This window comes from Papio anubis, chromosome 11 (genome assembly GCF_008728515.1).
Source record: "Papio anubis isolate 15944 chromosome 11, Panubis1.0, whole genome shotgun sequence".
NCBI classification, from domain to species: domain Eukaryota; kingdom Metazoa; phylum Chordata; class Mammalia; order Primates; family Cercopithecidae; genus Papio; species Papio anubis.
This window is the reverse complement of record NC_044986.1, coordinates 91013277-91039943: the sequence shown is the minus strand read 5'-3', so window position 1 is coordinate 91039943 and position 26667 is coordinate 91013277. Positions and strand designations below refer to the sequence as shown.

The 26667-nt window shown below is 45.8% G+C and overlaps 1 protein-coding gene across 2 annotated transcripts in view; it reads left to right on the top strand.

The window, feature by feature from the left end:
* The window catches only part of GJD4 (gap junction protein delta 4), a 31904-nt gene extending 13353 nt beyond the window's left edge, over positions 1-18551 (top strand). Inside the window, exons 1-2 of one of the 2 annotated variants that reach the window (XM_003903552.5) lie at positions 15131-15423; positions 17391-18551. In XM_003903552.5, the coding sequence (XP_003903601.2) occupies positions 15360-15423; positions 17391-18439 (1113 nt within the window). In that variant the 5' untranslated portion in view covers positions 15131-15359 and the 3' untranslated portion in view covers positions 18440-18551. Of the gene's footprint in view, positions 1-15130; positions 15424-17390 lie in introns of those variants that run through there. The other variant, XM_009214285.4, reaches the window with a different exon arrangement.
* The last annotated feature ends 8116 nt before the right edge of the window (positions 18552-26667 follow it).

Below are 26667 nucleotides of genomic sequence, written 5' to 3'. Positions count from 1 at the left end.
CTTCTCTTCTCCTTGGTTTTCCAGCTCTTCCTTTCTCTTGTTTTTCATTTTTGTTTCTTTCCTAAGACTACACGGTCTGCCCCATACATGATCATGCCCAGGCTGACTTTATCATTTTCATGGCCTGGCTAGAATATTTTATTTCAGGTTGCTTGCAGAAAGGCAAGTACATATCTTCATATAGAAAAGACAGATTACAGATTCATGGGAGGAAGTATTTTACTCTATCTCTGCATCCCCAGGGTAAAGGTAAATTGGGATCGAGGTTGATGCAGATGATCAGGCAGAGGTTTCTGCTCATGGCCAAGATAGAATAAATAGTACTGGAGTAGACCTCCCATTATAAATAACTTAAAAAACTAGACAAAATATGGGAAGCAATAATGTTTAGCTATTGAAAACAGGCAGCAAAGGATCATGCTCTCAGACAGAATGGAAAGAAATGAAGTAAGTCCTATGAGAGTTTGAGCTTTTACCTGGAGGCACTTTTTGAATGGCACACAGGAGGCGTCCAGGTAGGGCATAGAGGTCTCACTGAGTTGAGAAGCCAGAGATCAGAGATTAGGGAGGCTGGCACAGTTGAGGTATGTAGGGCGAGACCCAGAGAGGAGGAAGCTATGCAGAACTCCAGAAATCTACATCGAAGTCCTCTTGAGTCTTGGGCTGAATATTAAACTGTGCATGCAAAGCATGGAACTTGAAGTGAACAGCTTTGGGTGGAAGCTTTAAGCTGAACAATTCTAAGTCTCACACAGGGCAAGGAGACATTTAAGTTCTGACCAGCTACAGTTGGGAGATCTCCTTAAACACCTGAGAAATTCAGTCAAGACTCAAGAAATATAAAATCCCGGTAGTAGGGCTAAGTTAGACCCATTTTAACAAAGCTTAAAATTAGCCTCAGAAAGACCAAGCTAATACACAAACAACTTAACTGCCTGCCAAACCGAAATTTAACACTGTTTAAAGGAAGATAAAATCAAGACATTCAACAACATAACACATATAATGTCCAGCATCCAATAAAAATAACTAGACAGATAAAGAAACTAGAAAATGTGACTCATAATAAGGAAAGAAATCAATCAGTATAAATAGATTCAGAAATAGATCCAGATGATGGAATTTACAGATGAGGAACTTTAGACCAGATGAGGAACTTTAGACCAGTTATTCTAAATATGGTAAAGAGTTTAAAAGAAAACAAATATAATGAGTAGAATCACTACATTGACATCAGAAAAATATTCTTCAGGATAAGAAATATTACTAGAAATGAAGAGGGACATTTTATAATGATAAAAAGGTCAATTCACCAAGAAGACATGCAAATCTTAATATGTACGCATCTGACAACAAAACTTCAAAATACATAAAACCAGCCAATCAGGAAATAACATCTATATCTACTGTTTTAAATTAAAAAGAAAAATTCGACACAGATATTTGCAAGGTCATTTTTATCAACATAGATCTCTTAAGTACACTATCGTTGGGCATTAACCTAAGTGACAGGAAAACACTTTAACAGATTTGACGTTGGTCTTAAGAATCTCAAATAGGGTTGAAATACAAAACACACATACAGATATTAAAAGATCAAAAGATATGTGTCATGTTGTATTTTCCTTAAATGTTTGCCTCTCCATTTTTGAATCCAATAAATCATTAAGCTCTTGTTGGCTGTTTTCCATCTTGAAGTATTGGTGCTTAGCCTTACAAAGCTTGAGGTAGCTGCTTAGTCATCCCTGACATGTTCAAGTGTCTACATGAGCCCCCTCCTTGGGTCCACCAGAAACCACAGAATTGGAAATCTAGTGGAGACTCATTGTTAACATTACAGAAGACAGGTAATGTCTCCTTTGGGGGTTCCAGTTAGGCTTATACCGCAGCTGCCACCCCACTTTCTACCATTCTTCAGTCAAGTAGTGAGCTATGAGTGCACTCATGTTATGAAGAATACGTCTTGAATAAGGAAAAGGATTAGTGTTCAGGGTGATTCACACCCATTATAGTTAAGCCAGCAAAGCCCCACTTAGGATGAGAGAGGAGCCACCCCTTGGGAAAATCATTTATATATCTGCTTTAAATACACACATTTAATCTTTTAAAATTCAGTCCCATTTCCCAAGGAAATTGCCTGGAAGTAGTGTTGGGATTAGAATGGATTACCCTAACAGAGCCTTTCCATAAACCCAAACTGAGCTAACAAGAAGGGCTCTGTGTTGCCTTTAATCATCCGTTGCATTTTCTTATGCCAGCTCTTTCCAAGAAAGATTGAAGTTGCTTGCCAGCACACCTGCTGTAGATCTTAGCTTGTTCCAGAAAGGAGAAGCAACTTCTCAAAGATACGTCTCTTCTAGTCTTTCCTGACAAGGAGAACTTCTCCATGAAGCCCTCCCTGAGTCTCCCAGTGACTTCCATCTTTGTGTCAAGTGGAAAGAATATGGACTTCAGAGTCAAATCAATTGATATAGAATCCCAGCCTTGTCATCTACAGCCTGCATGGTGTTACGCAGTTGTGAAATCTCACAGAGACTTATTTTCTTCTCTCTAACTTACCTCACCCACAGGCATGTGTGTGTGATGCAAATACTATTCTTCATAGTGTGAGTGCACTCATAGCTCACCACTTGCTTGGAGAATGGGTAGAAAATGGGGTGGCCACTATGGGACAAGCCTAACTGGAACCCCAAAGGCGATCTCTACTCCCATGTCTTCTGTAACATTAACAACGAGTTTCCACTAGATTTCCAATTCCGTGGGTTCCGGCAGACTCTAGGGTGGGGGCATGTAGACACTTGGACTAGCAGGGATGACTAAGCCGCTCCCTCAACCTTTGTAAGGCTAAGTGCTAATGCTTCAAGATGGAAAACAGCCCCAGGTGTCTCCTTCTTGCTCTCTTCATACTCTATTATAGACCTTACTATTCATGATTGTTACGCGGCCATGCCTTCCACCTCTGGGGAGCTGGGAAGCTGGTCACCATACTTGCTGTTGGAAGTACACTCACCTGCCTCCCTCTCCTACAGGGGAAAGCCTACGTCTTACTCACCTGTTCGCAGTCCCGACACGTTGTCAGGCACACTGCAGATGCTCGGTGTGTTGAAGGACACGCTCGTTCCTTTTCAGAAACACTCAATAATAAACTCTCATTCCCTCCTTTAGGGAAGTGAAAAACAGAACAACAAAAAAGCAAAAGCAAAAGGCTCCTTCCGTTTTCTCCTGTAGCTGCCTCACAGAATGGGTCCTCTTTAGGCTGAGGTCAACACTTCTGTGGCATATGGGGTGGGGAGAGTCCATGTCAGGCCCAGTTTCTCCCCTCACTGGATGGGTGGCCTTGACCCATCGAATACAGAAGTGAAGTGCATGTGCACCCACCAGGGTTGGTGGCTCTCAGGGGAAGCAGATCACACTTGTGGGTATAAAAGTGATCCTTACGACAGTGGTGCCACCAGATCCAAATCGGCCCTTTCACCCACTTGATTTGAAGCTCTTGTCTGTTTTACTCGTACTTAATCTTCTCATACTTAATTTTCCTGCTTTGTTGTTTGTCTTTGCTTTCATGTGGAAATAGAGCTTGGCAATTGCATTGCTGGCTTCTGTGGAGACCCAGGCCGTAGCCACTGCATTGCAGTAAACAAAATGGAATGTTCCCTACCTTCCTTTCATTTGTGTTCCTTAAGAGAAAATTCGAATTAAAAAGACCTCCCGATATCACCTCTCTTTCAAATTGCTGGTGCAGCTGGGCGCAGTGGCTCACACCTGTAATCCCAACACTCTGGGAGGCCAAGGAAAGAGGATCACTTGAGGCCAGGAGTTCATGACCAGCCTGGGTAACATAGTGAGACCCCTATTCTACAAAAATAAGTAAATTAGCAAGGCATGGTGGTGTGTGTGCCTGTGGTCCCAGCTACTTAGGCTAAGGCAGGCAGATTGCTTCAGCTCAGGAGTTTGAGGCTGCGGTGAGCTGTGACTGGGCTACTTCACTCCAGCCTGAGTGATGATAGGCAGCAGAGAAAGACCCTGTCTCCAAAAAACAAAACAAAACAAAACAAAAACAATTGTCCCACAGGGTGGGACATTAGTTCAGAGATAAATTAGCTGTCGCCTCTGCTTCAAGACACCACTGTCTGGCCCTTCTGAATATATCCGCATTTGGAACGAACCTCGTCCTAAAAGTGGCTGTGAATGTTTGGAGGGTTGGCATCTAACAGTTGTGAATTTTAAAATAGATTGAATTCCTTCATTCCCTCTTCTAATATTTCATGGCAGAGAACAAAGAGAACGCATAGAGGGAAAACGTGGACTAGATCCTCTCTCTTAACAAGACTCATTCATCTGATGCTGAAGTCACCATGATGACAGCTGCCTGTATCTCTGTTCCCTCCCCTCCCTTCCTCTCTTCTCTTCCTTCCTCTCTTCTTTTCTCCCTTCCTCCCTCCCTGTTTCTTTCCCTCCCTCCCTCCCTCCCTCTCTTCCTTCCTTCCTTCCTCCCTCCCTCCCTCCCTTCCTTCCTCTTTCTTTCTCTTTCCTTCCTTCTTTCAGTTATTATCTAAAACATAAAAATGAACAGGAGGTCGATATGAGGACTCACTAATCCTGAATTTGGCCTTGCTCTGTGTGATGCTGGAGCTCTGCAGCATGGGGAAGTATCCGTGACATCCCATTGGCTCCCTTCCCCATCCCAGGCCCTTACCTTCACAGAAAGGCCTGCTTCCAGCAGCGGTGTTTCTAACTCACACTATAGTGAAGATGACTGATAAGACATAGTGAGTTGCCTCTCCCAGAGAGATTTTCGTTTTTATCACCCTTAAAAGACAGAGGACCTCAAGAATTTAATATTTGATGTTAGACAAGAGGCATAGGTGTGTTGAGGCAGGAGGTCCTACCCAGGGTCCCTAAGCTGCCTGTCTGTTATCCAGAAGGGAAAGAAAACAATCATCTACATTTTTTTTTTTGAGACGGACTCTCACTCTGTCACTCAGGCTGGAGTGCAGTGGCATGATGTTGGCTCACTGCAACCTCCACCTCCCAGGTTCAGACGATTCTCCTGCCTCAGCCTCCCAAGTAGCTGGGATTACAGGCGGGCACCACCATGCCCAGCTAATTTTCATATTTTTCATAGAGTCGGGGTTTCACCATGTTGGCCAGGCTGGTCTTGAACTCCTGACCTCAGGTGATCTGCCTGCCTCGGCCTCCCAAAGTGCTGGGATTACAGGTGTGAGCCACCGGGCCCGGCCTCCTCCGTCTACTTTTACTACTTAGAAAAAAAGAATGTCAGAAGAAAGCTTTCTTAATAAGTCCCGGTGTGCTCTCGCATAGTGGGGTGACATAGTTAGCAATAATGTGTTCTATATTTCCAAATAGCTAGAGAAGAGGATTTCGAATGTTCCTGTCACAAAGAAATGATAACTATTTGAGATGATGGATATGCTAATTATCCCAGTTTGATCATTACACGGGCTATACATGTATTGGAACATCACATGGTACCCATAACTATGTACAATTATCATGTGTCAATTTAAAAAGATTAACTTTTTTAATGGTATATACAGCAAAGAGAAAAAAACACATAATTTAAAATTTTGCAAAAGCAAAGCCTGCACTGCTTCCAAGCAGAGAGGATCTCCCTGCAAACATGCAGCGCTGCCATTTGTGAAACGCTGGTTGCAAAGCACAGGCGAACTCCAGCTGGCAGTGCATTGCCTGTGGGTGTCAGCGCTCATGGGACAAGCCCCCTCCATTCAGGGGTGCTGCCACTGATCGCTGGGGAGCTGTGCTCTTGGAAGGCCTCAGCGGGTCATGGAATCTGTTCCAGCAGAGAAATAGTGCAACACACTCTTGCTGATAATGAAGATTTGGACAAATGTCTGGCCATCGGGAGCCCTAGGCTTTGGAAAGGGCTGTGGACACAGAGAGGTCTGGACAGAATGGTTGACGGTGAACATCCCATCCCAGGGAACGTCGAGTCAGGAAAGGCTCGAGACATGAGAAATAGCTTCTGGTGTGTTGTGACTGAGCAAAGAGAAAGAACCACTCCAGTTTGTTGGACATGCTAAAAAAGGCCAGCCCTGTACGCAAAAAATGGACCACGTGAAAGAAGTATGAAAGGCCGGGCGCGGTGGCTCAAGCCTGTAATCCCAGCACTTTGGGAGGCCGAGACGGGTGGATCACGAGGTCAGGAGATCGAGACCATCCTGGCTAACACGGTGAAATCCCGTCTCCACTAAAAAATACAAAAAACTAGCCGGGCGAAGTGGCGGGCGCCTGTAGTCCCAGCTACTCGGGAGGCTGAGGCGGGAGAATGGCGTGAACCCGGGAGGCGGAGCTTGCAGTGAGCTGAGATCCGGCCACTGCACTCCAGCCTGGGCGACAGAGCAAGACTCCGTCTCAAAAAAAAAAAAAAAAAAGAAAAAAAAAAGTATGAAAGACAAGAAGAAAGCCGGGTGTAGTGGCTCACGCCTGTAATCCCAGCACTTTAGGAGGCCAAGGCGGGCGGATCACGAGGTCAAGAGATTGAGACCATCCTGACCAACATAGTGAAACCCTATCTCTACTAAAAATAAAAAAATAGCTAGGCGTGGTGGCGTGCGCCTGTAGTCCCAGTTACTCGGGACGTTGAGGCAGTAGAATTGCTTGAACCTGGGAGGCGGAGGTTGCAGTGAGCCAAGATCGTGCCACTGCACTCCAGCCTGGGCGACAGAGTGAGACCCCGTCTCAGAAAAAAGAAAAGAAAAGAAAAGAAAGAAGAAGCAAAGCAAACCGAATTCTTCCTATTATTTCTCGGATGTTTCTGCTGCGCCGGGCAGTTTACACTTGTCAGTTCATTTCATTCTCTTATAACCCTGAGAAGTAGGAGCTTTGATTATCTCTGTTTCACAACTGAGTGAAAAAGATTCAGGATCCGTGGTTGACTGAGACGGGCCCCATGTCTTCCCAGCATATTCTCACTACTCTTGATGAAGTGGAGCTGACTTCCAGCTGAGGGAAAGTGAATGCAAAGGCAGATCTTGGCCAGGGAGGAGGACTAGAGCCTCACATGGTCTTGGACTGGGGGTGGCAGGACAGAGAGGCTGGGCAGGGCAGGCATTGCTCTGACAGTGCACATGCTTCTTGTCATAATGAGCACCGCAAGAGGAGGACACCCAACCCAGTCTTGGGCAAAGGAGACAGAAATCCCTGGGAGCCAGTCAGAGAGAGGAAAGGGCTGCGGCAGGTCTCAGAGGCAGCAGAGATCAGAGGCTGTGCAAGAAGGTCAGTGCCATTGCAGGGTTGGGGGGAGCGAAGGGTGAGGCCCAAGAGGCAAGCGGAGTCCAGGGCTTGTAGGGCTGGGCAAGCTCTGTTTGGCACCATCAGTGGGGAGCCACTGAAGAGCTTTAAGCAGTGAAATTTTAAAATATATTTCAAGCAGATCAAGTACTGGTTTTCTTCTTGGGTGACATGGATCTTGGTGTCACTCACCTAGAAAGAGAACCTGTGGCTGGGCAAGGTGGCTCATACCTGGAATCTCAATGCTTTGGGAGACTGAAGCAGGAGGATCATTTGAGGCCATGAATTCAAGACCAGCCTGGGCAACATCATGATTAATGGCAAAAAGCGCAATTACTTCTGTGCCGACCTAATATTTGCTCAAGGTCAAACACTGGTCAGCGATCGGAACCAGAACTGAACCCAGGTCCTCTACCCTTGAACTTTGTGCTGTTTTCCCCCTAATTACTTCTTTGACTACCAGTGGCTGCTTGATGAGTAATTTTTCATTGATTTGACTCTAAAAATGAAAATTCTCATCTATGAAAGGAACAGGTGTGTTTGTGGCCAGTGCAGAGACCCCTGCTGGACACCTGTGTGTTCAAGAGAAAACTACACCTAGGAATGCTTCCACCAGGTCCCTGCTGGGTAGTGTCACTTTAGCCTGCGAGGGACAGGTGACAGGAGTTACAGACAGGCTACGGGAGGTGACTTGGTCCATGTGCATACACTATACAGAATTTTAGGACATTTTAGTAATTTTCAAAATGTGCCACACAGCCACTGGTCCAAGTGAATTAGAAAAGAGAGCAGGAATTAATCAAGGCGGGCTCGTGGTCATAACATCTATGTGGCTGCCCCTTCACCGGCTTCTGTCTTTACTCAAATGTGTTCGGCTTAGGACACTGGCTACCCAATTAAACCTTGGCATCCACTACCCTCCTTAGATCTTATTACTGACTAACAGTCAATTTTGCTGAAGATATTTATCTTGTTCTTTGTCAGTTCTTCACACAGGATGTAAGTTCAGTGAGGGCAGGAATTTTTATACTTCATTCTCTGCCATTTCCCTAGTGCCAAGAACAGTGCTGAAGACACAGAAGGTGCTCAGGGAACATTTATGGTACTGCGTTCATGATACTATTGGTAATGTTTTGAAAGGCATCAGTAAGTCAAAGGGCATCCGTAGAAACAATGACAAGGAAGAAGATGAGTCCTTCCTGCCTGGATGGTGAGAACATGTGTTGGATATGATTGCAGCTGATATCACACATATTGTGTGATATATTGCTGACATATTGCTCAGGACCTGTGAGCAAAAAGGAAGCTAATGATGAAGTCCTTTGCTTTTCTCACAAAGAAAACCCAATTCCCCAGTGGCAGCTGGGTGCCTTTGTCCTCTTCCTGCCTGTATGACTTTTCTGCTCGCTTTCTTTCTCTTTCTTTCTTTCTCTTCTCTTTCTTTCTTTCTTTCTTTCTTTCTTTCTTTCTTTCTTTCTTTCTTTCTTTCTTTCTTTCTTTCTTTCTTTCTTTCTTTCCTTCCTTCCTTCCTTCCTTCCTTCCTTCCCCTTCCTTCCTTTCTCTTCCTTCCTTCCTTCCTTCCTTCCTTTCTCTTTCTTTCTTTTCTTTCTTTCTTTCTTTCTTTCTTTCTTTCTTTCTTTCTTTCTTTCTTTCTTTTTCTTTCTCTTTCTTTCTTTCTTTTTCTTTCTTTCTTTCTCTTTCTTCTTTCTTTTCTTCCTTTCTCCTTTCCTTTCCCTTCCCCTTCCTCCCTTCCTCCCTTCCTCCCTTCCTCCCTTCCTCCCTTTCTCCCTTTCTCCCTTTCTCTCTTTCTCTCTTTCTTTCTTTCTTTTCTTTCTTTCTCTGTCTTTCTTTCCTTTCTTCTTTTTTCCTTTTCTTTTTTCTTTTTCTTTCTTTCTTTTATTTCTTTTTTGGAGACAGGGTCTCCCTCTGTGGCCCAGGCTGGACTGCAGTGACCTGGTGTGATCTCAGCTCACTGCAACCTCTGCCTCCCAGGTTCAAGCAATCCTCCTACCTCAGCCTCCCAGGTAGGCGGGACTACAGGCACACACCACCATGCCTGGCTAATTTTACTATTTTCAGTAGAGATGAGGTTTCTCCATGTTGGCCAGGCTGGTCTAGAGCTCCTGGGCTCAAGCAGTACACCTGCCTCGGCTTCCAAAATTGCTGGTATTGAAAGTGTGAGCCACCGCACCCGGCCTCTGCTCAGTTTCTGAAGGATGCCTTAGAAAGATTTCCATGGAAAAGTTAAAATAATACAATTTCAAACACTTGAAGGGTTAATATTGGGCTATCCAGATAACTGTATTTCTTAACATTTAGGACAGTTGAATTTTTTTGTGTGCTTTTGATGTGTTACAAATCAAAAGGCAGGGATAACAAATATCATTTAAGCTCTCTACTGAGGCTGGATGGTCTTGGCCACATCTTAATTTCACCTGAAAGTTGGGAAGGTGATTAAGTAGATTTTAAGGTGACTTCCATTTCCAAAGATGCCTGAGTCTGCGAGTCTGTGGAAAGTGGAATTTTAGGGGTCTGTGCGTTCCCCACTGGAGCCCGTCTTTGCTGCCTTGGGGAATGTGATTTAGCACATTGATGCACATCTCACAAGTGAGATGTCTATTAACCGGCAGCCTCATCTGACCTGCTTGCATCTAATAGGCAGTTGTTTAGTTCAGCACTTTCCTCTGGGATCTTCTTTGGCCAGCATGCCCTCCTGTGGCTTGGGGAGGAGGCATCATTTTGGTATGATTGAGAGAACGAATCTGTGTCTGTTCAGTGTCTCTTGGAAGATCTTACCTAGGACTATTGGAGGTGGGAACAGTGCTTGGAAGTTCTTTTGCTCCCTTAGGAGAGAAGCTATGCCTCTCTGCATAGAAGAACCAGCCTAACTGCCTCAAAAAGAAAGTCCAAGGGGCACTGTGAATGCTGTCTTGGTAGAGAGAAGACACTGAGGAGCTGTGCAGTTGAGTTGAACTGGAGGTAAAAATGCAGTCCAAGATCGACAGTTTTTGGGACTTTAAGAGCAGGAAAAGGCTCAGCTGAAGAAAATAGGAAATTTCTTCCTTGTACCAGTGGTTAATTTTTAGCTCTAAGTCTTGTGAGGGGGAGTTTGTGGGTGTGACTGGGGTGGGACAGCACTGACCTGGTTCACCCTACAGTACCTGTGCCAGTGGGAAACTAGATTGACAAGAAAGCAGTACAATCTATTTTTTGGGGTAGATTTGCATATGCAGATGAGATGCAACTGTAGGCATGATTAAACTGTTGTGTTGGTGCCTCTGGTAAATATTTGCTTTCTGTCTACAGTCCCGGAAAAGTCATTTACATCTTGATAACAACCCAAACATACATTTCTTAAATCAGATAAATGATTCCTTACACACAAACACACACACACACAGCAAAACAAAACAGATACCATCATTTCCTAGCCCTCCAGAAAATGAACTCTATTTCCTTGGGAGCCCTTTTCCCACCAGCCCTGGAGCTCCCACTGTCAAGAAAAAGCCACTCCAAGCCTCCTGCATCTTCACTGGTACATCATTCTTGGCAGGTAATAAAAATGAAAAGCCAGTGATTGGGTTCATATTATTGGTGGGGCACCGTTCTCTAGGCTTTAGGCATTTTCCCATGTATTCCTCGCCACCATTTTAGGGGGCAGGGAATTGTGATTCTACAGTGAAGACACTGAGTTAAGTGACTCCCCCACAATCATACAGTCAAGAAGCTAGAGTGGTAATCCAGGTAGTCAGACTGCAGAGCCTGTGTCCTTAACCTTGATATCAAGCTGCTTCTCATAATAATTCTCACGTAGGCCATCTCTTTTCCAACGTTTCTTTTTAGATGTAGAATTCTTTATCCAAGGGGAGTCTTGGCCAAAGCATAAAACACAACACAGATAGCAGTGGAGGTGTTCTCACTGAAGCAGGAGTAAGAGGGTGGGGTCTGGAGCCTGGATCCTCCTCCAGTTTTTGTGACTCCGAGTCCCTGGGGTTCCCAGGGATCCGTTTCTCTTCTGAATTGGCTCTTCCTGGGACTCAGCTGCTCTTCTCGCTAGTTGATCCTTCTATTAAGTGCAGTCAGTCCTCATATTCACAGATTTCTTATTTGCAAGTTCATCTACTTGCTAAAAGTTATTCATAATCCCAAAAGCAATACTCATAAGACTTTATCTGCCATTCGTGGACACACGCAGAGTGGTGGGAAATGTGTGTTGTCTGACCCATGTGCTCTTAGCTGGAGTGGAAGCAGGGGCTGCCCTGCCTTCTTGCTTCTGCTCTCACAATGCCAACGAGTACTTTCTCCCAAGGTCTCATTAGTGCCATATGTTTTGCATTTTTGTGCTTTTGGTTGGTGATTTTGCCATTTAAAGTGGTCCCCAATGGGCTTAGTGGTGAACACCTATAGTCTCAGCACTTTGGGAAGCTGAGACAGGAGGACTGCCTGAGGCCAGGAGTTTGAGACTAGACTGGGCAATGTAGCAAGACCCCCATCTCTACAAAAAACTAAAAAATTAGCCAGGCCTGGTGGTACCACCCTACAGTCCCAGCTACTCAGGAGACTGAGGCCGGAGGATGGCTTGAGCCCAGGAATTCCAGGCTACAGTGAACTATGATCATGTCATTGTACTCCAGCTTGGGTGACAGAGTGAGACCCTGTCTCTAAATTTTTTCTTTAAATAATAAAATAAAATGGTCCCAAGCATAGTGCTGCATGAGTGCTGGCTGGTTCTTCTGAGTGCAGGAGGGCTGTGCCAGGGCTTGCAGAGAAAGTACATGTGTTAGATGGGTTTCATTCAGATGTGAGTGATAGTGCTGTGGGCCATGATTTAATGTGAGTGGGTTAGTATATATTTAATATATATTAAATAAGGTGTATTTGAACAGAAACACACATAAAATAAGGCAATGTGTTAACTGGTTGGTGAAAGTGTTGTCACCTAACCGTGTATTTCCCCAAGGAGCCCCTAGTATTCACTATTGCAGTGTTGGTGGTAACTTTATAAAACATAGCTACTATGAATAATGAGAACTGACTGAACCCATCATATTTTGAAAGCTTCTCACTGGGCAGATAACATGCTAGAACCTTATTTAAATGAATCCTAATTCTCAACCCTGTACGCTTAGTATTATTACCCCAGTTTATAGATGGTAAAACTGAGGGCTAAACAATTTGCCAAAGTCACTACACTAGAGAGAGGTGAGGCCAAGGCTGAGTGCCACGTAGCACTATTGTTATCTTTCCTTTTTGCTAACACTTTTTTTTTTCTTTTTTCTAGATACAGGGATTTGCTTTGAGGCCCAAGGTGGAATGCAGTGGCATGATCATGGCTCACTGCAGCCTCGACCTCCTGGGCTCAACTGATCCTCCCACCTCAGCCTCCTGAGTAGCTGGGATTACAAGCATGCCAACACTTGGTTAATTTAAAGACATTTTTGTAGAGATGAGACTCTCTATGTTGCCCAGGCTGGTGTTGAACTCCTGGCCTCGAGTGATCCTCCATCCTCGGCCTCTCAAAGTGCTGGGATTACAGATGTGAGCCACAGGGCCCGTGCTGACCACCTGCGTTTAGTGAACTCTCCCACTTTGGCATCTTGTACACTTCAGCCCCTGACTCCCAGCTGGTTTCTTTGGCCATGGGTTGAACACAGTACTCCCCACATCTTCTCTCTACTCCACATACACATACAGAAACCCCATCGGCGCTGGGATGCTCTTACAGAGACAGTCGGGAGTTGATGCCCAGACACCTCCACCTTCTGTGCTTCCCTTACCTCTAGCTAGCTTCACATAGCCATTGGAGTTAGGATTTCTTTTCTTTTTTGAGACAGAGTCTCGCTCTGTCACCCAGGCTGGAGTGCAGTGGCGCGATCTGGGCTCACTGCAACCTCTGCCTCCTGGGTTCAAGTGATTCTCCTGCCTCAGCCTTCCAAGTAGCAGGGACTACAGGTGCCCGCCACCACGCCTGGCTAAGTTTTGTATTTTTAGTACAGATGGGGTTTCACCATGTTGGCCAGGCTTGTCTCGAACTCCTGACCTCAAGTGATCCACCCGCCTCGGCCTCCCAAAGTGCTGGAATTTACAGGTGTGAGCCACTGGGCCCGGCCAGAGTTAGGATTTCCAAGTAAAGCAAAATGTCACTTAGCAGGAGAGAGGAAAAAAGGAGAAAGAGAAAAAAGACAAGGAATGGGGATGGGGTAGACTTCAAGGGGGAAGAGCAAAGGTGACCAGGATGAGAAGGGAGGTGGGTGGGCGTGGGCTGCTCAGAAGATGCTCTGAAGGGTGGGACCAGAGGAGCTGACCCTGAGATGCACCTGTCACTGACACTGGGTCATTCTTTACATTTCAAAATCATTTTCACATCTCTGGTCCCATTTTGCATATCACAGTCACTGTGAGTGGGTGAAGAACACATTCTTTTTTCCTGCTTCACTGATGAGAAAACTGAAGCATGAAGAGCTCCAGTGATTTGCTCATGGCCATGCAGTGCTAATTTATTCTGCATTTGGGACAGGCTATTTCTATCACACAGCAAATTCAGTAATTGCTTTCCTGATATTTCATTTTTTTTAAAAGAGCCAATACCATAAGCAGTCTATTAGGAGACAAATTCTCCTTTATTTTATACACCCTGTAACTATTTCAATATTTTTACTTAACTACAATTTCTCCAATTTCATTGCTCATGTCGGAGCATTTGACTAAAATATAGCAAAACCACTGTTCCTTTCAAGGGGGTCAAAACGTTTTCCGTGGATGGGAGCGTGTCATGTGAGTAAAGATGAAAGTAGCTTTGTTGCACTCTTCTGGGAATCTTTCTAGGGATATTACTAAAGTCAAGAATAGATCAGAAATGAAGAAAAGATGGGGATATAAAGAATAGCTTTCATGGAAAATTGAAATCATTCCTTTTCAAGTTTACAATTTCCACCCTGATCATAGCTCCCCAACCCTGCAGGATGGGTTCTTCCCAGATATGAAGGTGGCTGCGGCGATAGGATTTTGATGCAACCGTGATTGATGTCAGCAGGTCCAGACCATGATAGTTCATGACAAATTTAACAGACATTTATTAAGTAGATTCAATGGGAACAGCTCCAGGCTAGATGGGGCTGGGCAATACAAAGGGAAGATGTAATCTGTGAAGGTCGTAGGGGCCAGTGAGGGATTGAAATACCATGGATATGGGTTGTCATACACCCACTTCACACCAGTTGCTCTTATTCTATGCCATCATTTCACAGAAACCTCCCACAAATGCCGAGTGGAATAGCATGATTCTCCTTATTGCAAGATGAGACTGTCTGGAAGGATCCAGTGACTTCCCCAGTGAGTTGGGGACTGCCCCCAGCTTTGCACCCAGGCTTTTGTCTCTAAGGGAAGAGCTGTCACTCACTGCACAGGAAGCAGCAGGAGAATAACCAAGTCACGGTCTAAAGTTGGGACACCCGACTGAGATACAGATTTCTGCCTGCACCCATGATACAGGAATTCAGAATAAGGGTGAGATCCTTGTGGGCTCGTGTGATGGTGGCATGGCGATTCATGCTTGATTGAGAAGACAAAACATGAACACTTCTTTAAGACAAAACATGAACACTTTAAGGGCTTCTTGCACAAGTGAAGTGGTTGTGGAAATGTTTTCAAGGAGCAAATGCCTTTTTAATAGAAAAATTGACTTGACTAGTTAGCAGAAGTTTTTCTTTCTTGGGTTAAAAGTAGTTGCTGCTATTATATCCTAAAGCATCTGGCTGTCCTGATGGGGACATATGAGCGCTGCCACAGGCCTGGAATATCCCAGGTGGGTAAGAATAGCCCACAATAAGAGATGACTGCTGCTTGCTCTGCTGGTCACTGCAGTTGTCAGGAATGTTTTGCCTCAGAGGCTTAGGGCCGTCTCAACTTGGAGACAGAAAAACCCATCTCCTACTCCTGGCTCAAAGCTTTGCTTTCTTATCTCCAGCTCACACCTTTAAGTCTTTTGTAATTAACGGACATTTATCCAGGCAAGGATTTTTCCACCTCCTTGGAGAACACGCCCTGCAGTGTCTCCTGCAGCCTGGAGCCTGTGACATTCTGGAAGCATGGAAGGCGTGGACTTGCTAGGGTTTCTCATCATCACACTAAATTGCAACGTGACCATGGTGGGTGAGTATTGGGACTGTCTCCAAACTCCTGCGCAGTTTTTGTTTCCATTGCCATGGTGGAATTGAGTCCTTCTTAAAGGGTCCAGGTATTTCCTCATTTTCAGTGTGCAGGCACCAAGCTGAAAGTTCACCCACTGCCAAAACAAAGGGCTGCTGTGCCTTTCTGGAGGAAAGAGAGCTGAGGCTTCTATTTTTTTAGAATGGTTCCGCGGTTCCTCTGTCATGTAAGGGTCTTGCGTGTGACATTGTTCTCTCACAGGCCCTCCTGTGCTGACACTGGGGTGCTGACTCCGAAGACTGAAGCAGGTGGAGGGGTATTTGTGTGCAACCCTGGTGTGGCTACGTTACCAGGAAAAGGCACAGAACAGCAAATGTGAATGAGAAAGTGATCCCTTTAGGTTTTATCCTGGAAGCTTAATTTTTGTTTTTGTTTTTGGAGACAGAGTGTTACTCTGTCACCGAGGCTGGAGTGCAGTGGTGCGATCTCGGCTCACTGCAACCTCTGCCTCCCGGGTTCAAGTGATTCTCCTGCCTCAGCCTCCCGAGTAGCTGGGACTACAAGCACATGCCACCACGCCTGGCTAATTTTTTGTGTGTTTTTGGTAGAGACGGGGTTTCACCGTGTTAGCCAGGATGGTCTCGATCTCCTGACCTTGTGATCCACCTGCCTCAGCTTCCCAAAGTGCTGGGATTACAGGCGTGGTTACCATGCCTGGCCTGGAAGCTTAATTTTTAAGGAGTAGCCATTTCTCTTGTGCACTTTAAACCAAATCCCAAGTTTAGTTTAGTTATTTTTTTAACAAAGAAAATAACAGATTTTTGTTTAATGTAGATGACTCACATTTTCAGAGAGGTATGGGGGTCAGCAAAGGATGAATATATGCCAGAGATGCGGTTGATACTTTCCCGGCTCATTGTTTTGTAGATTTAGACAAGATCAACTTGATGTTAAAAGTTCAACTCAATGACTCATCACGTAGTGATATTATTCTTTGTTTGACTGTCTTTATTTATTTATTTTTGTTTTGTTTTGTTTTTCTGATGTCAGGCGATGTTTCTCTCATTTCAAAACACAATATTCACAAGTTATTTTGGCTGAGTTTTAAACACGTTTCGAAACAGTTGGTCGGTGCCATGAAAATAGGGCTTGACAGTTATTTTGGTTTCCCAGCTTGGTGTCACTCAGTCACCATCATTGAAGAAGGACAAGCCTCATTCATTCTTAATAGCTGGAAAAGGGGAAGAGGAATTCTGAATGATTAAAAAATCTGAACAATGGAATGTTCATAAAGAAATTCAATTTCAAAGGCCATAGACTAACATTAAATACAAGCCCTGTGATTAAATAGAGATCCCTGGACTGTTGTCATAAGTAAGAAGATTTACTGAAATCAGCAGCTCGAATTGGCTATACACAGTTACAGAAATATGCCAACCTCTTTTAAAAGGCTTATTCTCCTAAGAAGAAAATGTAAATCTTATTTACATCATTAATTTGCTCAGCCAAACTTTCTTTCTGGATCTGTCAGTCCAGGAGACATTACCAAAAGTCTGAATTAGCAGACAGATTAAAACACTTTTAATATAATGCTTTTAAAAAATCTGCTCATCTTGCAGCATCTTACAAACAAGGATGTTCAGTGCTCAATAAATACTTGTCAAATGAACTACCTGATACTCTTGCTGTGAGTAAAGACAAGCTGACAGGTGTGGTGGCTCATGCCTGCAATCCCAGCTACTTAGGAAGCCAAGGTGGCAGGAGCACTTGAGGTCAGGAGTTCAAGACCAGCCTGGGCAACATAGCACGACCCTATGTACAACAAACAAACAAACAAACAAACAGAAAACTAAAGACATGCTTATTGACGTCTCAGTTCCCCAATCTCAGCCCCAATACAAACTTTAAAACTGTTGTTCAAGGCAGTGTATTCCGGGGTGATGAGGCTATGCCTGCTTCCTCTCTTCCAGGAAAGCTCTGGTTCGTCCTCACAATGCTGCTACGGATGCTGGTGATCGTCTTGGCGGGGCGCCCCGTCTACCAGGACGAGCAGGAGAGATTTGTCTGTAACACGCTGCAGCCGGGATGCGCCAACGTTTGCTATGACTTCTTCTCCCCCGTGTCTCACCTGCGGTTCTGGCTGATCCAGGGCGTGTGCGTCCTCCTCCCCTCCGCTGTCTTCAGCGTCTATGTCCTGCACCGAGGAGCCACGCTAGCCGCGCTAGGCCCCCGCCGCTGCCCCGAACCCCCGGACACGGCCTCCGGGCAGAGACGCTGCCCGGGGTCCTGCAGGGAGCGCGGCGGCCTCGAGGTGCCCGACTTCTCGGCCGGCTACATCATCCACCTCCTCCTCCGGACCCTGCTGGAGGCAGCCTTCGGGGCCTTGAACTACCTTCTCTTTGGGTTCCTGGCCCCAAATAAGTTCCCTTGCACGCGTCCTCCGTGCACGGGCGTAGTGGACTGCTACGTGTCGCGGCCCACGGAGAAGTCCCTGCTGATGCTGTTCCTCTGGGCGGTCAGCGCACTGTCTTTCCTCCTGGGCCTTGCGGACCTGGTCTGCAGCCTGCGGCGGCGGATGCGCAGGAGGCCCGGACCCCCGACGAGCCCCTCCATCCGGAAGCAGAGCGGAGCCCCTGGCCACCCCGAGGGACGCCCGAGGGACAAGGAGGGTGGGCGGGAGCAAGAGGGGGCGCCTGCGCCCCCGGTTGCACGCGCCGGAGGGGAGGGGGCCGGCAGCCCCAGGGTTACATCCAGGGTGTCAGGGCACACGAAGATTCCGGATGAGGATGAGAGTGAGGTGACATCCTCCGCCAGCGAAAAGTTGGGCAGGCAGCTCCGGGGCAGGCCCTACCGAGAGGCCGCCCAGGACCCGAGGGGCTCAGGATCCGAGGAGCAGCCCTCAGCAGCCCCCAGCCACCTAGCGGCGCACCCTTCCTGCAGCCGCCTGCAGCCCCCTGACCCGCCTGCCAGCTCCGTTGGTGCTCCCCACCTGAGAGCCAGGAAGTCTGAGTGGGTGTGAAAAAAACAGCACCTGGCCATGCCCCGGGGCTCACGCCTGTAATCCTGACACTTTGGGAGGCCCAAGCAGGAGGATCGCTTGAGAATGTATCTCCTTGCCCAGGAGTTTGAGACCAGCCTGGGCAACATGGTGAGACCCTCGTCTCTACAAAATATCTAAAAATTAGCTGGGCACAGTGGCTCCCGCCTGTAGTCCCAGCTACTTGGAGGGCTGAGGTGGGAGGACCATTTGAGCCTGGGAGATTGAGGCTGCAGTGAGCCAAGATCATGGCATGGCACTGCACTGCAGCCTGGGGAACAGAGTGATACCCTGTCAAAAAAAAAAAAAAAAAAAAAAAAAAAAAAAAAAAAAAAAAAAGCACAATGCAGAGCTGAGAGAGCCCAGCTGTCCTTTGCACACGGGAATCCCTGTGCTGATGGACACTCCCTTTGGCACCTGGCAGAAGGGCGAGCTGACCTGGGGACACACGGACATCACAGGAGATATATTCTCAGTACGGATTTAATTTAGATAACACTTTTTAATTTTTTTAAAAAAGCACATGACATTCAATGTCCCAGCAAAACTAAAGTGATGAACTGGAGTCGGCTTTCTGATAATGGTGAGATGGTTCTGTCGGCCACACTCTCCCGGTTCTGCTATCAAATTCTTTGCCATGTATTTCATGTAAGGCATGTTTTCTTCCGTTAGTATATTGATGTTTAATATTTTCTAGTGAATTATGAGGTTTTTTTTGTTTTTGTTATTCTGCTTTGTATGAAAGAAACATCTGTTATGCGTGTCATAAATAGAGAGACTTTAAACTTCTCCTAACCCCTTAATAAAATTGTATTAGTTCATTTCATACTGCTATTAAGAAATACCCGAGACTGGGTAATTTATAAAGAAAAAGAAGATTTTTTGTTTGTTTTTTTTTCTTTGTTTTTTGAGTCGGAGTCTCACTCTGTCGCCCAGGCTGGAGTGCAGTGGCGTGATCTCTGCTCACTGCAAGATCCACCCTCTTGTTTCACACCATTCTCCTGCCTCAGCCTCCCAAGTAGCTGGGACTACAGGTGCACGCCACCAGGCCTGGCTAATTTTTTGTGTGTTTAGTAAAGATGGGGTTTCACCATGTTCGCCAGGATGGTCTTGATCTCCTGACCTCGTGATCCACCCACCTTGTCCTCCCAAAGTGCTGGGATTACAGGCATGAGCCACTGTGCCGGGCAGAAAAAGAAGTTTAATGGACTCACAATTCTACATGGCTGGGCAGACCTCACAATCATGGCAAAAGGTGAAGGAGGAGCAAAGTCACACCTTACATGGTGGCAGGCAAGAGAGCATGTGCAGGGGAACTCCCCTGTATAAAACAGATCTTGTGAGACTTACTATCATGAGAATAGCAGGGGAAAACCCGCCCCATGATTCAATTACCTCCTACCAGGTCCCTCCCACAACACGCGGGGACTATGGGAGCTACAATTCAAGTTGAGATTTGGGCGGGGACACAACCAAACCATATAAAAAATTAATGCTGATTGCATTATAATATCATGCTTCATACATCATTGTGTTAGAGCAGAAATGACAAATGCAGAAAATATGGCTAATAAACAGTTGGGTTGGGGGGGGGGCATCGTATACTATTCCTGTGTATGGGTGTAAAGTGCACAGGATGTAGGATGAGTTATCCCTGTGTGTGTATGCTGGGTGGCTGTCCTCACTGCATAGAGGGAGTGCTTTTGCTGTAGAGGAGTGACCATAGATTTGTCACAAGTTTTTTAGTTCAGGCTTTATCTGTGCCCTTTAGAGAGTCATACAATTCAGACTTCCCTGAGAATCTTCATGTTCCAGTGGAGAAGATGAAAAAAACCATGGGTATTGTGGAATGCACAGTCTGTGTTTATGAATTTTGTGTAGCAACAGACAACTGCCCCAGGTCTTGGGCTGGGCTTCTGATCCAGGCCTTTCTGCACTGCTTAGCATCATTCTAGCTTTGATCTAGGTGCTGCCCAAGTTCAGGTATGACGTCCAAGTTTAGTGCTGGCCGAAATCAGGCAGGTGGGAGGATACAGGAGAGCAGATATTTGCTATGGGACGGGATTAACCTGCTCACCCTAATCAAGAGAGGAAAGAGGCATCTGCATGTAGTTCAGAAATAGATGACTATTCCCTGGTTTCCAAGTATGGAAGGGCTGAGGAGCGGCACCACCCTTCACTCCAGCAAATAACAAAAAAGGTGAACCAACTCCTCATCAAGACAATGGGCACTTTGACTCTTCTAAAGAAGACCTTGACGATGAAATACCCTCAAACATGGAGAATAACAGCCTGCTTGGTGTATCTGCAGGGTATCAAGGCAGTTGGTCCAAACTTTAAACAAAAATCCCAAATTGGTTTTGGCATAATGCTATTTGAATGTATGTGCTTATTTTAATATATTATCTCCTCTCTCTCTCTCCTCTCTCTTTCTCTCACTTTTGCTCCTTAAGCCACTGAAAGCTGTGAGCCATGCCTCCGACCCCTGTCTTCAATATTTAGATCAATGTCTGGCACATAGTGGCTGCTCAAAAAACTGTTTTGTTTTCTTTTTTTCATCTGATATTCCCGAAGCATTCAGGGGCAAATCTTGTTGTTCCTTGTAGTGTCCAATTCTCGTGGACTTCCCAAGTCTCTCTAAGTCTTCCCAGTCTTATGGAGATAAAGGATTTCTTTATTTCTTTCTCCTTCCTTCCTTCCTCCCTCTCTTCCTCCCTCCCTCTCTCTTTTCCTTCCTTCCTTCTTTCTTTCCTTCCTCCCTTCCTTCCTTCCTTTCCCTTTCCTTTCCTTTCCCTTCCCCTTCCCCTTCCCCTTCTCCTTCCTTCCTTCCTTCCTTCCTTCCTTCCTTCCTTCCTTCCTTCCTTCCTTCCTTCCTTCTTCCTCTCTCTCTCTCTCTCTCTCTCTCTCTCTCTTTCTTTCTTTCTTTCTTTCTTTCTTTCTTTCTTTCTTTCTTTCTTTCTTTCTTTCTTTCTTTCTTTCTTTCTTTCGTCTCTTTCCTTTCTTCTGATCTTCCTTCTTTCCATTTTTTGAGCAGGATCATGCTCTAATCACTTTGGGCTGGAGTGCAGTGATGTGGTTCCTGCCAAACTCCCTCTGGGACAGGTAGGGTAAGGGGGAGGGTAAGAGGCCCAGGGTAGGAGATCCGGGCTCTGGCCTCACGCCCACCATTGCCTAGCAGGTCGGTCCCTCCCCTGGGCCCCTCATGATGAGAGGCCCTGACCAGGGGATTCTTTAGTGCTCTACGAGGGTCAGACTCTGTCAGTGAGATGTGCGGCTGTCAGTCACCTTAGCATTAGCAGGGACTCATTTATGAGGCCTATCCAGCTACCTGCCTGCATGCAGGTTTTGATCAGATGAAAATGGTAAGAACAATAGAGGCCTCTGTGTCCTCAGAGGAGCTGCCATGGCGAGGATGTGGAGAAAAGGGAACTCTCATTCTCTGTTGTGCACTGTTGGTGGGAATGTAAATTAGTACAACCACTATGGAGAACAGCATGGAGGTTTCTCAAAAAACTGAAAATAGAGATACAGGATCCAGCAATCCCACTGCTGGGTATGTACCCCAAAGAAAAGAAACCAGAATGACAACGAGATAGCTGCACTCCCATGTTTATTGCAACACTAGTCACAATAGCAAAGATTTGGAAACAACCTAAGGGTCCATCGATTGATGGATGGATAAAGAAAATGTGGTTTATATGCAGAATGGAGTACTATTCAGACATAAAAAAGATGAAATCTTGTTATTGGCAGCAACATGGATGGATCTGGAGGATATTATTTTATGTGAAATGAGCCAGGCACAGAAAGACAGATGTTATAGGCTCTCACTTCTACGTGGGAGCTGAAGAAGTGGATCTCATGGAGGTAGAGTAGAGTGGGGGTCACCAGAGAAGGGGAAGGCGAGGGGGCCTGAAGGGAAAAAGAAAGAATACAAATGCACTTATTACCACCAAGGTGTACACTGAACAGTGATAAAGATGGTAGATTATGTATGTCTATTTTACCTCCATAAAAATAAATGTTAAGAAAAGAAGAGCTGTCAAAACAGAGACAGGGACCCCGTGGAAAGTGGGGGCAGATGGTCCAAGCACGAATCCTCAACTTCATATTCTACTGAGTGATGACTGAGAGTTGAGTGGACAGACCTGGGGGCCACAGAAGACATCTGATGGGACCCTGCCCTGTGAGGAGCAAGGTGGCGGAAGAGGCATTGCCTGTCCTAGAGCTTGGCTGGCCATGCTCACGTGACCGTGACTGTGCTGTGAAAGGTGCTAATGCAGGTGTCCTCCTTTCTCTTCTCTTTGCTGTCACACTGGGTGCTGAAGATCTCTCCTAGTTTTGTAACTTAGGTTGTGAAGCCTTAAATATTTTTTCCAGTCCATGGCCAGGTGTGGTGGCTCGCGCCTATAATCGCAACACTTCGGCAGGCCAGGTGGGTGGATCACTTGAGGTCAGGGGTTTGAGACCAGCCTGGCCAACATGGTGAAACCCTGTCTTTTTTTAAAAAAGACAAAAATTAGCTGGGCATGGTGACGGGTGCCTGTAATTCGAGCTACTCAGAAGGTCAAGGCAGGAAAATTGCTTGAACCCAAAAGGCAGAGGTTGCAGTGAGCCGAGATCATGCCATTGCACTCCGGCCTGGGCCACAAAGCGAAAGTCCGTCTCAAAAAAAAAGAAAAAAAAAAAAAAAAAGAAAACTTTTTCCAGTCCTTTAAAGGGAGAGGGAAAAAAAATCTTCTACTATATTCAAAAGGCTAAAAAAAAAAAAAAACAACCAAACAAACAGTAGAAAATCATGTGGCTTCCATCTTCCTTTTCAGACTTCAATCTGTGTCTTTGCATGTTGACACCGAATGATTGAAAGATGGCTCACAGGTCTGCATCCCTCCCACAGACAGTTAAGGAGGATCCTATGGCTTAGGGCAGAGACAGTGTGCAAGTTAATGTAACTGCAGCTGCAATAACAGGCAAACCCCGATTTTAGCCGCTTAATGCAGACGAAGCCTCAATGAGTACAAAGTGTCTATTCCTGATGTGAGCAGCTCTGATCCAGGTGGTGACTCAGGGACTGCTCCATCCTGTGGCACCGACATCTTCTGCCCACGTTACTGATTGCTTTTGGGGAGGACAAGAGGGGCTCCCTAGGCCTGGCCTTGAAATGGCACTGGCCATGTTCTCTAACCAGAACTCAGTCCCAGCTGCAAGGGAAGCTATGAAAGGTGGCTTAGCTACGTGCCCAGGAAGAAGGAGGAAAAGTTGGGGTGAACAGGGAGCCAGTGTTTGCCTAAGGCAACAATTATTATCTGGGCACCTTCCCTGTAAGAGGCATTTAATAAATCCTAGTGACCAACAAATTGGTCTCTACGGAAAGCTAAGCAGGGCCATTGGCTCAGGTCCTCAGATGATGATGGAGAGAAAAGAAAGGAGGTGACAAGGACAAAGACAACTGACTGAATTAGGCACAGAACCCAAATCTCTCATATTGAGGGACTGTCCTCTTAATTACAATCATTTTAAATAAAAAGGGATCTTAACTGGTTTAAGTGTGTGCACATTTGGGTTTTAGTTGAGCTCTTTGGTCTTTGCACAGCACAAAAAGCTCATGAGATCATTGGCATCTAACTTTCCAGGGACTTTAATTCAGAAATCTCTTCCCAGGGCAATCTGCGGGTGGATTCTAGTGTGCAATTCAAGCTCTGACCTGACACGTGCAGCTGGCTACCTGCAGAGACACAAATGAAATATTATGAAGATCACTGAGATTATGCTTATAAAGCAGTTTGTGCGTAGCCAAGAACAGCATTTACAGAATTAACGGATGTGACTCTGTTTGGGTAGGATGTTGCAATCTGCTGAGGGAACCTATTTTGAATTTCCTGAGTGTAATTTTGGTTTCAGGTAAGAAGTGCTGAGGAGGGGGTTGCTTTACAGATGAGGAGAGGGGACACTGGATTTCTCCAGCACAAATTTGCTGAAGATTCTCTACGATGTACACACCTCCCACCGTGGACCCCAACACTCCAGCTTTAGGAGTGAGACCGGCAGCAGAGTCTAGTAAATCTCACCAACTGTATTTTGGCTGTGCTGTGGGATAAAGGTTTCCTAGGGACAAAACAGATAGCTTTCCCCCTGCATTCAAAATGTATGCATCGATATGTTTGCTCCCTCCTGTCCATCATAGAGCAAACCTCTTTCTCCGGGAAATTTCTAGTTGAACTCCATCTCTGTGACCTGAGAGGGGCAGTTGGGAGGGGAGCACAGCAGAGCCGAAAGAAGGGACTACATGCTCCGATGAACTGAACCTGGATGAAAGGTGTTTCATGGAGAATCCAGGAAATTAAAAGCCAATGGACAAACTAGATTTTGGTAAAAAGAGTTTCCTCCTTCCCCAGGTGGGTGAAACAGAGAAGTGCATGACATGTTTAAAAGATCAAGTGATTATAAAGAGTGCACCCAACTGGCATGACCCTGCACCTAGAAGTTAATTTTTTGGTTCTTTTTCTTTTTTTTTTCCTATGGAGCTAAAAAACAAAACAAAACAAAACAAAACAAAAAATCAACCTGCCAGGCACAGTGCTCATGCTTATAATAATCCCAGCACTTAGGGAGGCTGAGGTGGGAGGATTGCTTGAGCCCAGGAGATCAAGCCTGGGCAACATAGCAAAACAAAACAACAAAACAAAACAAAACTTGGCCAGGCTTGGTGGCACGCACCTGTGGTCTCTGCTACTTACGAGGCTAAGGTAGAAGGATCACTGTAGCTTAGTTTGAGGCTGCAGTGAGCTTCAATCGTGCCACCACACTCCAGCCTGGGTGATAGACAAGACGCTGTCTTAAAAAAGAAAAAAATAATCGACTTATCACATGAGCACCAGCAACTCGTGGTGGGAAGAGTTTTATCAAAAGGTCGTTGTCTCAGTTCTGCCTGACTCCCCCAACTCCTGTGAACCTTAATCTCAGTGCTGAGATGGGTAGATCACAGCTACCTTACTTCGTGGGCTTGCTGGGAAGTTCAGATGAGATGGTGGACGTGGAAACCCCTGAGAGGGACATAGCCATGTGTCACCGTAGGTGCTTCTTGGCTGCAAGATCACCAATGCTTGGGCAGATCACTGCAAACGCTTCTCTTTGGGAATGTGTGATGTACAAGGCTTGCTTGGGGGAGAAGGATGTCCACAGACTTAGGACATCGCAACCTCCTTCCTGCACCCTGTCTTACCAGCAGAGGCCTCTCTTGGACCATATTTAAGATGCAGTATTTATAAGCTCCAAAATAAAGTGTTAATTAATTCTGGTGGTACCTCTTGGCCACGTTCATGAGCTTATTCTTTCCATTCTTCTTTCTTATTTCTCTCTCCCCAGAAAAAGTAGGATCTAAGAATTCTCAGCAATCGATCTGGGAATTCTAGTAGGTGACTTTGAATAGCAGAGGGGGTAAGAAAGTTGGGGATAATGGAGAAATTGTGGGCAAGCTGGCTTCCTGGGAAGGGACTAATTGAACAAGACAATGATTTATGCTTTCGGGGTTCAGAGGCAGCTTGTTAATTCGAATTATTTTCTTTATTTTTGCCCACAAGTGTTTGGTTGTCTTTTTCCCTGGCTTTTCACATGATCAGGCTGCAGGCTGCAGAAGGGTGGCTTGTGCTGCAGATTTGTAATAAAAGATGACAGCTGAGACAGACAGTGGTGGAACCGGTAGATCTTGCACACCCGCACGGTGTGGCTGCTCGGGAGGCTGTCTAGTGGACCTGCCAACAGAGCACAAATATCCTCTCTTCCTCATTTCAGATTCCTCCTCCCAGCTGTTTACTAAACAGCTGCAAAAACTCCCTCTTGGCTGTAACTTGTCAAATAAAGTCCCTGCAAAGTGATATGATTTTCCTCCCCTCGGTTTATGAAAGGGTGTGTTATTTTACATTTGAGAAACTTCCCCCCTTTTCTTGTTGCTTTAGAAAGTTAAAGTGCACGGTGGCTCACAACTGTAATCCCAGCACTATAGGAAGCTGAGGCGGTCAGATCACCTGAGGTCAGAGGCTCAAGAGTAGCCTGGCCAACATGGGGAAGGACTCTGTCTCTACTAAAAATACAAAAATTAGCCAGGCATGGTGGTGGGTGCCTGCAATCCCAGCTACCTGGGAGGCTGAGGCAGAAGAATCTCTTGAATCCGGGAGGTGGAGGTTGCAGTGAGCTGGGATGGCACCATTGCC